Source organism: Gigantopelta aegis, chromosome 10, assembly GCF_016097555.1.
Source record: "Gigantopelta aegis isolate Gae_Host chromosome 10, Gae_host_genome, whole genome shotgun sequence".
Lineage (NCBI taxonomy): Eukaryota > Metazoa > Mollusca > Gastropoda > Neomphalida > Peltospiridae > Gigantopelta > Gigantopelta aegis.
The window spans coordinates 87388194-87402012 of record NC_054708.1 but is presented as its reverse complement, the minus strand read 5'-3'; the positions used below and the strand labels follow the sequence as shown (position 1 = coordinate 87402012).

The 13819-nt window shown below is 36.8% G+C and overlaps 1 protein-coding gene across 2 annotated transcripts in view; it reads right to left on the bottom strand.

The window, feature by feature from the left end:
* Nucleotides 1–830: 830 nt before the first annotated feature.
* LOC121382784 overlaps nt 831–13819 on the bottom strand; it is a 40507-nt gene continuing 27518 nt past the window's right edge. The window contains exons 9-14 of one of the 2 annotated variants that reach the window (XM_041512385.1): nt 12892–12990; nt 7966–7980; nt 6710–6823; nt 5844–6043; nt 3145–3289; nt 831–2085 (exon numbers count right to left, since the gene is read on the bottom strand). In XM_041512385.1, coding sequence (XP_041368319.1) covers nt 2009–2085; nt 3145–3289; nt 5844–6043; nt 6710–6823; nt 7966–7980; nt 12892–12990 — 650 coding nt within the window. In that variant the 3' untranslated portion in view covers nt 831–2008. The remainder of the gene's footprint in view (nt 2086–3144; nt 3290–5843; nt 6044–6709; nt 6824–7965; nt 7981–12891; nt 12991–13819) is intronic. The other variant, XM_041512386.1, reaches the window with a different exon arrangement.

The window sequence follows — 13819 nt, the reverse complement described above, 5'->3', positions numbered from 1 at the left end:
AAGTTGGACTTTCATGGGGATTTACCCAGTTTTGAAAGTTATGGTCAGACAAGTTAGACTTTCATGTGGATTTCGTCGAGGGTCATAACTCTGTCGAATGAAATATATCCATGTTATGAGCCTTCAACTTACATGTCTGGGAGCTCGGTAGGTGAAATATATCCATGTTATGAGCCTTCAACTTACATGTCTGGGAGCTCGGTAGGTGAAATATATCCATGTTATGACCCTTCAACTTACATGTCTGGGAGCTCGGTAGGTGAAATATATCCATGTTATGACCCTTCAACTTACATGTCTGGGAGCTCGGTAGGTGAAATATATCCATGTTATGACCCTTCAACTTACATGTCTGGGAGCTCGGTAGGTGAAATATATCCACGTTATGACCCTTCAACTTACATGTCTGGGAGCTCGGTAGGTGAAATATATCCATGTTATGACCCTTCAACTTACATGTCTGGGAGCTCGGTAGGTGAAATATATCCATGTTATGACCCTTCAACTTACATGTCTGGGAGCTCGGTAGGTGAAATATATCCAAGTTATGACCCTTCAACTTACATGTCTGGGAGCTCGGTAGGTGAAATATATCCACGTTATGACCCTTCAACTTACATGTCTGGGAGCTCGGTAGGTGAAATATATCCATGTTATGAGCCTTCAACTTACATGTCTGGGAGCTCGGTAGGTGAAATATATCCATGTTATGACCCTTCAACTTACATGTCTGGGAGCTCGGTAGGTGAAATATATCCATGTTATGACCCTTCAACTTACAGCTCGGTAGGGTACATGCATGCTTTTAGAAATCATATAACAACAGACTCTCAGACTCTACACTACCTTTATTGGCGTATGCGAATTAGTAAAAAATAATGATAATCATTAGTCATTGACTGCGAAAATCAAACACCAACATACGGCAATATAAGACAACAATATATTAAATACCAGAAGCAGCTAGCACCTCCCAGATTTGTACACATCAGAGATATGAGTTTGATTGGAAATATTCGACAAGTATTTCACAAAATACAAATAAGCAGACCTAGTTGGAAGACACTGGCGATTTCTACAAGAAAATGTGTTTCTACAAATGATATACGTTTGGAGTAAGACAGGAAATGGTCAAGTATCTTTTAAAGAAACATGGTCCCTAGACATTTCACTTACAATCGTAAATATTGACAAAATTATTCACATGTAATATACGTTAGAAACGTATATATTATTTAACAAAATTATCCTTCAGATATGATCATATTTATTTGAAAGCTTCAAGGGATGCAAATAGTGCACCATAGTGCATAACGACCTTATGTAATATAAGTGTTCAGGAGGCCGAGCAGTTAGATGCTCACAATCAATTTAAATAAATTATTAAACTGAATCGATCGCGAGAGCTCTCCCTCCTGAACACAAAATATTTGATAAAAATGGCAATAAACCGTAAGTGCTAATTTAAAAATTCATCATTAGTTACTATTAGTAAGCAATACTCTAGTGTCATAGGCGTCGGAAGATGCCGATAACTGGGGGTGGGGGTGGGGGTGGGGGTGGGGGGGGGGGTCGGTTGCAAACTAGAGGGGCCAATTATTAAACGTTAGGTGATAATATTTTTATATAAAAATTTCGATTGTTTATAATCCACTCTGGTCACATTAAAACAGTTTCTAGTAATATGGACAATTGTGAGCTACATTCTTGTCAACTGTCAAGGTAAAAACAAAACTCGTTCAAATCCATATTTAGGGGAGGAGAGGCAACACATGGCCCCTTCAGCTTCAAAGTTGCGGGGACAGTGTCTTCCCCCTGCTTCCAACGCCTATGTTCACAGTGCTGAATAGGGGATATGCCCCTTTAAATAACCTGTGTGCCATTCATGTGTGACGCCACTAATGTGGGCGACCATTGCTCTAAGTACACCCAGAAGAACATAAATACGTCTAACTCGTCAACCAGTCAAGTATTTTATTAATGAAATGTTTTTGAGGTGTATTCGGAATCAGTTGTGGCCTTTCAGATTTACTCTGGGACTCAGTTCTCTTCGTTTCCTTTTACCAACGATGATATGTTCCACCTCTGAAATGATATAAAACATTTTAATGATGTGAAAAATATAAATATGAAAAGTCATAGTGATGTATCATGTAACAGGAACAATTAGTGTGGGAGCCAAGTGAGATTAATTGTTGCGTGAGTTCGAAAATGTTTGAGGTGGTTGAGCTGTAGAGGTACCCCAACTGACCGCGGAAATCCAATTCTTAAGTAAATTTAGTGAGGGAGTAAATAGGGGGCGCTACTGAAATTATCCACAAAATCGGATTTAATTGTTGTGAAAGTTCCATCCGAAATTCCTTTGCTATTTGGTAGAGGACATCTCACTGAGCTCAAATCCACTACTTAGGAAAAAAATATTTTGCAGGAAAGGCTACTTAAGAAAGACTTTCCGATCAATGAATTTGTTCCTGACCTGAACAGACTGCAGAAGAAGACAGATGGAAATTTGGACCGAAGTCAAGTCATCTGATGTGTTTGTCAGATTCATTAAAAAATACAGGGCTATATAGAGGAATCACGCGCAGGAGCACATGGGGCAACGGCCCAATTCTGGATGATGTATACAGAGTACATACATGATTATCACAACCTAGAGCGAGCCATTCAGACAAATGATATTGACCTTTTTACACATGCTCTCACTCCAACAGTCATCAATCTTCTTTGCAGAATCTATTAAGAATTGGGTTTCTGTGGTCAGCTGGGGTCCCTCTACACCTCAACCACCTCAAACCTTTTGGAACTCTCGCAACAATTAAATCTCACTTGGCTCCTACACTAAATAAGAAACCATCTTTTACAGTCCAGTTTAATGCCACCGGTTAACGTATTTCTTCAATAAATCTTTAATTTAATACTGAAGACGACAGTAATATGACGAATCAAATTCATTACAACCCAGGCACGGATTTAGCCCCCCCCCCCCCACCCATTTGTGGTCCACGTCTGCAATCACACAGCTGAAAGTGACATCCTATACGCATACTGCAATGTTTCAGATACTCTCATCAGTTCTCATGCCGTGGAGTCAATAAGATTACTATGCAAGCACTGATTTCAAAACAAACAATATATACAAACCATCAGCGTTGCATCCAATGACTTCAAACCGGAAACAAGGTGCTTTCTCCCAGGCCGTGGGGACTATGCGCAGTGCTAATGCCTTTATATAGGGGTAGAAGTCATCGGTGAAGGTGACAGTCGAGTTGTAGATGGCTTGAAGATTCTAGATATAAAGATAACAACAATGTTCATGTAACAGAAAAATCACTTTATACCAACACTACTACATTCAAATCTGCTGATATTTGTTGGGGATGACACCCAGGAAAAGAGGAAATTTAAAAGTCTCATTTTTGACCACAGGAGAAAACCATATAAATACAATTCGCTTCCTGTTCCTTGTTTGTTGCTGCCCCATCTCAACCTAGTTATTTGACACTGTTTATGTGGACTTCAATTTCGTTCAAAAGAGACATGGAGATCAATTGATAGGTAGGACACAACTGGCTAACAGTGACTATATTAACATGACTTGAATGGGGCGTATAGATAATACTACATGGATAGCCGTTAGATACAACGCATATAACAGATAGTTTTGCAAAATGTAATATATAATTACGAGCGAAAGAGTTTGATGATATATAATTGGTATCTAATGGACATATTTACGGTGATGCAGTTAATTTACATGAACGACAGCTAACGTCCACAAACTATTTGATTGGTTCCCAGCATGATTATTTGATTTAGAGTGAAGTGCATAAACCAGTCTAACAGACGTTTTTCTGCTCGGTCTGGCTGAACTCAGCCCAGTTTCAGGTTTGTTCATTTCATTGGGCGGTTCGACTTCAGATGCCTTTAAACTGATCGCCTACTACTGATATCTTGCTGTGTGATGCACAATTATTTCTAACGGCTGTGTAAGGAATTTCTTTCTTTTTTTTGCTCGCATAAATCGCAAAGATGAGTCAACAGAAAGGTGTTTTTCGTCCAATAGACCGACTGATGTGTGTTCGACCGCTGGGTTACTTTTGATTGTTTGTTAGTTTATACAGGAGGGCAACCGCAAATCTTCGCATTCTGGCAAAAGCGACATAGACGTTCGGGCAAAATGTGCTCGCCTGAAAACGTTTAACCATTATTTCCATCATTAAAACGAGAAAATGTTTAACCATTATTTCCATCATTAAAATGGGAAAACGTTTAACCATTATTTCCATCATTAAAATGGGGAAAATATTAAATAGTACTTTTTCTGATGGTGAATGGAAAATGATAAAGATAATTCCACTACGATGCACTGAATGCAGTGAGTTACTTTGTTTTAGTTTAAAATAATTCATAATATACTTCCAGTAAATACATATCTATATAAAATTGGTTAAATTTCTTCGCCAATGTGTAGCTTTTGTAATTTAGAACTTGGTACAATGACTCATTTGTTTGGGAATGCACATTAGTCAACTCTATCTGGACTGATATTGAAAACTGGATTCATATAAAAACTGGTAGTAATATACTCTTGGTTTTTTAACTAGAAATTATGATGCAGTTAATGCAATTGTTTTGGTTACTAAACACTTATTATTCAAAAGTCATTACAATGCATATGTTCCCAATTTGAACTGGATTCAGAAAGAGTTGACTGATTACTATTATATGACAAAGACTATTGCTTTTTGAAGAAAAGAAATGGATACATTAAATCTTCATGTAACTATGTATTATACTCATGTCTCTCTTGTATTATGTATGTGGATATCATGTTAATAAAAATGGGAACAAAATTATTTCCATCATTTTACTTACAATATTAGTTGTGATCCATGTAAAAATGCGTACTGATTCGTTTTGAATCCTATACAGATGTTTAGTAATAATGCAAATATGAATAAACGCTGTTATCCAGATTCGGGCATTTTCCTTTAATTTGGTTAACAATGAGCTTTCCCCTACAACAATGGAAGCATGTACGCCTATATTAATACTTGATAACATTTTCACTTATTCTGTGCTTTTTTTGTATAAACACGTCAGTCTGATACATTTTGTAATTCATTTTCAAATAATTGTTTCTCTTGTTTTTGAAACATCTATTTAAACTTACTTTATGAAAGTCTGGTTAATGCTTTGTAAATGTTTTATTTGTCCAATTACCTTTATCTCTTCGATTCTGTAATGGACAACTTTTGTATTAAGTACAAGTGTTCACACAAAGTGATAAGCGCACCCCAGCACCATGAAAATATCTCCGTTAACGTCTGGATAACGTTTCATCAATTGCTTTTAAGATAATAACACTTGAACATACTGGTCTTACCAAGACACAAGGGTACATACAACTAATAAATATTCAGAATCCATGTCTGACGTACGTACCGAGGCATACTGGTCTTACCAAGACACAAGGGTACATAAAACTATATAAATATTCAGAATCCATGTCTGACGTACGTACCGAGGCATACTGGTCTTACCAAGACACAAGGGTACATAAAACTATATAAATATTCAGAATCCATGTCTGACGTACGTACCGAGGCATACTGGTCTTACCAAGACACAAGGGTACATAAAACAATATAAATATTCAGAATCCACGTCTGACGTACGTATCGAGGCATACTGGTCTTACCAAGACACAAGAGTAAATAAAACTATATAAATATTCAGAATCCATGTCTGACGTACGTACCGAGGCATACTGGTCTTACCAAGACACAAGGGTACATAAAATTATATAAATATTCAGAATCCATGTCTGACGTACGTACCGAGGCATACAGGTGAAGAATCCGATGTGTCCTGTAATAGATGCTGTATTTCGTCATGAAAGTGTCGTGCACATCAAAGTCGTGTTTCCGGGCTGGGAAGTCGAACATTATCTCTGATATCGCCATTTTCTGGTGGAACTTTACCTCGTAATACGGATTCGTGTCGCTTGGAGCAGGGCACCACGCACCATTGTGCTCGCCTGAAAATTTGCATTAGGCTTAATTATTATAATCTTTTTATTTATCACAACGATACAATACAGACAAAAACAAATTGTTAAAACATCACAAATATATATATGATGATGAGATATATGGGAATCTAGCAGTATTTCCATCATCATCATCATCATCATCATCATCATCATCATCAACAACATCATCATTACCACCACTACGCTTCACCACCATCACCACCATCACCACCATCATCACCACGTGCATCATCACCAACATCTTAACCATCAACATCATCATCACCACCACCATCAACACCACGACCATCGTCACCATCACCACCACCATCATAACCATCAATATCACCTTACATTATTGTTCATCATCACCTCATCGTCATTCTCTTGCTAACCATAAAAATGGTTTTGGATACCTTTCTCGTACATGACCTTAAACAACTGTGGTGGACTGACGGACTACCCGAATAGCATGCGAAAACTTTAATTGGATATACAGTGAGTTAGTTTGGATTTAAATTTATATTCGTGCCTATAACCATTTAAGATTGATTGTTTTATTCAGTCCAATACACACACCTTCTATATCTGGGCGTGACATGAAGCCAGTACGAGCTAAAGTAATACGCAGAAGCCGTAAATTAAAATGAAACTGACGTAATGATTACCTACCAGAACAGCAACCATAGCGGGCCTTCTCCTTAGACTTGTCTCCGTCTTGAGAAGAAACCCGCAGCTGGTTATTATGGATTCTTCCATCTGCCATTCCAAGAGGTCTTCGACAGGCTAAATAACAACAGTGTGTGTAAATGGTGATATACTCCAGACAAAATATACAACAGAGTGTGTAAATGGTGATACATTCGAGACAAAATATACAACAGAGTGTGTAAATGGTGATATACTCCAGACAAAATATACAACAGAGTGTGTAAATGGTGATATATTCCAGACAAAATATACAACAGAGTGTGGAACTGGTGATATACTCCAGACAAAATATACAACAGTGTGTAAATGGTGATACATTCGAGACAAAATATACAACAGAGTGTGTAAATGGTGATATATTCCAGACAAAATGTACAACAGAGTGTGTAAATGGTGATATACTCCAGACAAAATATACAACAGAGTGTGTAAATGGTGATATACTCCAGACAAAATATACAACAGAGTGTGTAAATGGTGATATACTCCAGACAAAATATACAACAGAGTGTGTAAATGGTGATACATTCGAGACAAAATATACAACAGAGTGTGTAAATGGTGATATACTCCAGACAAAATATACAACAGAGTGTGTAAATGGTGATATATTCGAGACAAAATATACAACAGAGTGTGGAACTGGTGATATATTCCAGACAAAATATACAACAGAGTGTGTAAATGGTGATACATTCGAGACAAAATATACAACAGAGTGTGTAAATGGTGATATACTCCAGACAAAATATACAACAGAGTGTGTAAATGGTGATATATTCCAGACAAAATATACAACAGAGTGTGGAACTGGTGATACATTCGAGACATAATATACAACAGAATGTGTAAATGGTGATATATTCCAGACAAAATATACAACAGAGTGTGTAAATGGTGATACATTCGAGACAAAATATACAACAGAGTGTGTAAATGGTGATACATTCGAGACATAATGTTTATACATGAGTTTTAGCATTATTCGATAGAAGTTTTACATGAGTTTTAGCATTAGTAATTTCAGAGGGCTGTTTTTATCAGTTTAGCGTTATTTATTACAGAGTTTTCTTGATTGTTTTATTTAAAATAGTACACTAGCCATACCCCCACCCCATCTTCAACCTTGATTTTGTACTCTCGTAAAAATTTTATAATTGTGAATTATCCCTACACGTAAAATCATTAAGATAATTATATTTTCTAAATATACTTACTGCCGGGTAGAAGGTCTGAAAAATAAAATAACAATGTCAACGTGCATTGATTTACTACATTATCCACACACAGCTATCATTGATTTACTACATTATCCACACACAGCTATCATTGATTTACTGCATTATCCACACACAGCTATCATTGATTTACTACATTATCCACACACAGCTATCATTGATTTACTACATTATCCACACACAGCTATCATTGATTTACTACATTATCCACACACAGCTATCATTGATTTACTGCATTATCCAAACACAGCTATCATTGATTTACTGCATTATCCACACGCAGCTATCATTGATTTACTACATTATCCACACGCAGCTATCATTGATCTACTACATTATCCACACGCAGCTATCATTGATTTACTACATTATCCACACGCAGCGATCATTGATCTACTGCATTATCCACGCACAGCTATCATTGATTTACTACTTTATCCACACACAGCTATCATTGATTTACTGCATTATTCACACACAGCTATCATTGATTTACTACATTATCAACACACAGCTATCATTGATTTACTGCATTATTCACACACAGCTATCATTGATTTACTACATTATCTACACACAGCTATCATTGCTTTACTACATTATCCACACAGAGGTATCATTGATTTACTACATTATCCACACACAGCTATCATTGATTTACAACATTATCCACACACAGCTATCATTGATTTACTACTTTATTCACACACAGCTATCATTGATTTACTGCATTATTCACACACAGCTATCATTGATTTACTGCATTATTCACACACAGCTATCATTGATTTACTGCATTATCCACACACAGCTATCATTGATTTACTGCATTATTCACACACAGCTATCATTGATTTACTACTTTATCCACACACAGCTATCATTGATTTACTGCATTATTCACACACAGCTATCATTGATTTACTACATTATCAACACACAGCTATCATTGATTTACTGCATTATTCACACACAGCTATCATTGATTTACTACATTATCTACACACAGCTATCATTGCTTTACTACATTATCCACACAGAGCTATCATTGCTTTACTACATTATCCACACAGAGGTATCATTGATTTACTACATTACCCACACAGAGGTATCATTGCTTTACTGCATTATTCACACACAGCTATCATTGATTTACTACATTATTCACACACAGCTATCATTGACTTACTGCATTATCCACACACAGCTATCATTGATTTACTACATTATCAACACACAGCTATCATTGATTTACTGCATTATTCACACACAGCTATCATTGATTTACTACATTATCTACACACAGCTATCATTGCTTTACTACATTATCCACACAGAGGTATCATTGATTTACTACATTATCCACACACAGCTATCATTGATTTACAACATTATCCACACACAGCTATCATTGATTTACTACATTATCCACACACAGCTATCATTGATTTACTACATTATCCACACACAGCTATCATTGATTTACTACATTATCCACATAGAGGTATCATTGATTTACTACATTATCCACACACACAGAGCTATCATTGATTTACTACATTATCCACACAGCTATCATTGATATCATTGATTTACTACATTTATCCACACAGAGCTATCATTGATTTACTACATTATCCACACAGAGGTATCATTGATTTACTACATTATCCACACAGAGATTTACTACATTATCCACACAGAGGTGTCATTGCTTTACTACTTTATCCACATAGAGGTACCATTGATTTACTACATATTCCACACAGAGCTATCATTGATTTACTACATTATCCACACACAGCTTTCATTGATTTATTACATTATCCACATAGAGGTATCATTGATTTACTTCATTATCCACACACAGCTATCATTGATTTACTGCATTATCCACACAGAGGTATCATTGATTTACTACATTATACACACACAGAGCTATCATTGATTTACTACATTATCCACACAGAGCCATCATTGATTTACTACATATTCCACACAGAGCTATCATTGATTTACTACATTATCCACACAGAGGTATCATTGATTTACTACCACACAGAGCTTATCCACACAGAGGTATCATTGATTTACTACATTATCCACACACAGCTATCATTGATTTACTACATTATCCACACGCAGCTATCATTGATTTACTACATTATCCACACAGAGCTATCATTGATTTACTACATTATCCACACAGAGCTATCATTGATTTACTACATTATCCACACAGAGGTATCATTGATTTACTACATTATCAACACAGAGGTATCATTGATTTACTACATTATCCACACAGAGGTATCATTGTTTTACTACATTATCCACACACAGCTATCATTGATTTACTACATTATCCACACAGAGGTATCATTGATTTACTACATTATCCACACAGAGGTATCATTGATTTACTACATTATCCACACACAGCTATCATTGATTTACTACATTATCCACACACAGCTATCATTGATTTACTACATTATCCACACAGAGCTATCATTGATTTACTACATTATCCACACGCAGCTATCATTGATTTACTACATTATCCACACAGAGCTATCATTGATTTAGTACATTATCCTCACAGAGCTATCATTGATTTACTACATATTCCACACAGAGGTATCATTGATTTACTACATTATCCACACAGAGGTATCATTGATTTACTACATTATCCACACAGAGGTATCATTGTTTTACTACATTATCCACACACAGCTATCATTGATTTACTACATTATCCACACAGAGGTATCATTGATTTACTACATATTCCACACAGAGCTATCATTGATTTACTACATTATCCACACAGAGGTATCATTGATTTACTACATTATCCACACAGAGCTATCATTGATTTACTACATTATCCACACAGAGGTATCATTGATTTCCTACATATTCCACACAGAGCTATCATTGATTTACTACATTATCCACACGCAGCTATCATTGATTTACTACATTATCCACACAGAGCTATCATTGATTTACTACATTATCCTCACAGAGCTATCATTGATTTACTACATATTCCACACAGAGGTATCATTGATTTACTACATTATCCACACAGAGGTATCATTGATTTACTACATTATCCACACAGAGGTATCATTGTTTTACTACATTATCCACACACAGCTATCATTGATTTACTACATTATCCACACAGAGGTATCATTGATTTACTACATTATCCACACAGAGGTATCATTGATTTACTACATTATCCACACACAGCTATCATTGATTTACTACATTATCCACACACAGCTATCATTGATTTACTACATTATCCACACAGAGCTATCATTGATTTACTACATTATCCACACGCAGCTATCATTGATTTACTACATTATCCACACAGAGCTATCATTGATTTACTACATTATCCTCACAGAGCTATCATTGATTTACTACATATTCCACACAGAGGTATCATTGATTTACTACATTATCCACACAGAGGTATCATTGATTTACTACATTATCCACACAGAGGTATCATTGATTTACTACATTATCCACACAGAGGTATCATTGATTTACTACATTATCCTCACAGAGCTATCATTGATTTACTACATATTCCACACAGAGCTATCATTGATTTACTACATTATCCACACAGAGGTATCATTGATTTACTACATTATCCACACAGAGGTATCATTGTTTTACTACATTATCCACACACAGCTATCATTGATTTACTACATTATCCACACAGAGGTATCATTGATTTACTACATATTCCACACAGAGCTATCATTGATTTACTACATTATCCACACAGAGGTATCATTGATTTACTACATTATCCACACAGAGCTATCATTGATTTACTACATTATCCACACAGAGGTATCATTGATTTACTACATATTCCACACAGAGCTATCATTGATTTACTACATTATCCACACGCAGCTATCATTGATTTACTACATTATCCACACAGAGCTATCATTGATTTACTACATTATCCTCACAGAGCTATCATTGATTTACTACATATTCCACACAGAGCTATCATTGATTTACTACATTATCCACACAGAGGTATCATTTGATCACTTTATAGCAACTGTTGCACATAAAATGTATTACTGAGCTACTAGCACTCCCGGGAGACGAGAAACACATTGGATTTACCATACGATATTCGACACGTGAAGCAGCAACCTGTAAGTCAGGAGTAATTTACCAACAAAAAGTGTGTAATATCTGGAAATACATGTCACCTATGTTGCCGTGTAAATCAAATTGGGTGATTATCCTTAATAATGTGTTTCTGAGAACAAAAAACAACAACGTACAAAAGTGGCACATCCTTCATCTCCACCCCAGAATATTTAGCATATTTTACTAAAGGAAATGAATGTCGGTTTGCTGACATGCCAGCATAATTTAAACTGCGTATTTTACTTGTCTATCACATACTAATTATGTCACTTGGTGAAAGAACAAATCCTTTGTCTCCAGCGACTATCCACACAGACTAATCTGACCGAATATTTAATTAGGACGAAGATTGTTTAATGTTACAAACTCTGATCCGACTGAAGAAGGGTAAAATACTCCTTGTGAATCCATAGACGTATATGATCATATAACTAATCGCATCTCAGACGGGTGATCTACCACTGTACCTGGGAACAATTTACAAACACAAAACAAATATAATTAAGCAATGTTCCTCGTTCTAATAATCTATTATAGAGATGTAAGAGCATGCAATATGTGACTTCACACACACACACACACACACACACACACACACACACACACACACACACACGCACGCACGCACGCACGCGCGCGCGCGCGCGCGCGCGCATACACACACACTCACACGTACAAATAAATACTCACGGCTTTTTTCACAGCGGTTACCAAAGTAAGGAACTGGACATTTACAAGTGTCTTTAGTGAAGCACTCTCCACCATGTTCACACCCACCTGGACACAACACTGAAGAAAGTAATTACAATAATTAATTCTATATATATATATGTATATATATAACTTTAACACAACTAACTAGACACGACAATAATAGAACTTTATGATATTGAACAATGGAAGGGTCAAAAGTAAGTTCGGACAAGTTAAGTCCTTCATCTATAAGAGGACTCTCCAAGACGACACGCCATTTCCTGTTTTCTACCAGAGAACTGTCACTCTCCAGGGAAGACACGCCATTCCCTGTTTTCTACCAGAGAACTGTCACTCTCCAAGACGACACGCCATTTCCTGTTTTCTACCAGAGAACTGTCACTCTCCAGGGAAGACACGCCATTCCCTGTTTTCTACCAGAGAACTGTTACTCTCCAAGACGACACGTCATTCCCCGTTTTCTACCAGAGAACTGTCACTCTCCAGGGACGACACGCCATTTCCCGTTTTCTACCAGAGAACTGTCACTCTCCAGAGACGACACGCCATTCCCTGTTTTCTACCATAGAACTGTCACTCTCCAGGGACGACACGCCATTTCCCGTTTTCTACCAGAGAACTGTCACTCTCCAGAGACGACACGCCATTCCCCGTTTTCTACCAGAGAACTGTCACTCTCCAAGACGACACGCTATGCCCTGTTTTCTACCAGAGAACTGTCACTCTCCAAGACGACACGCTATTCCCTGTTTTCTACCATAGAACTGTCACTCTTCCAGGAACGACACGCCATTCCCTGTTTTCTACCAGAGAACTGTCACTCTCCAGAGACGACACGCTATTCCCTGTTTTCTACCAGAGAACTGTCACTCTCCAGGGACGACACGCCGTTCCAACTTCGGCT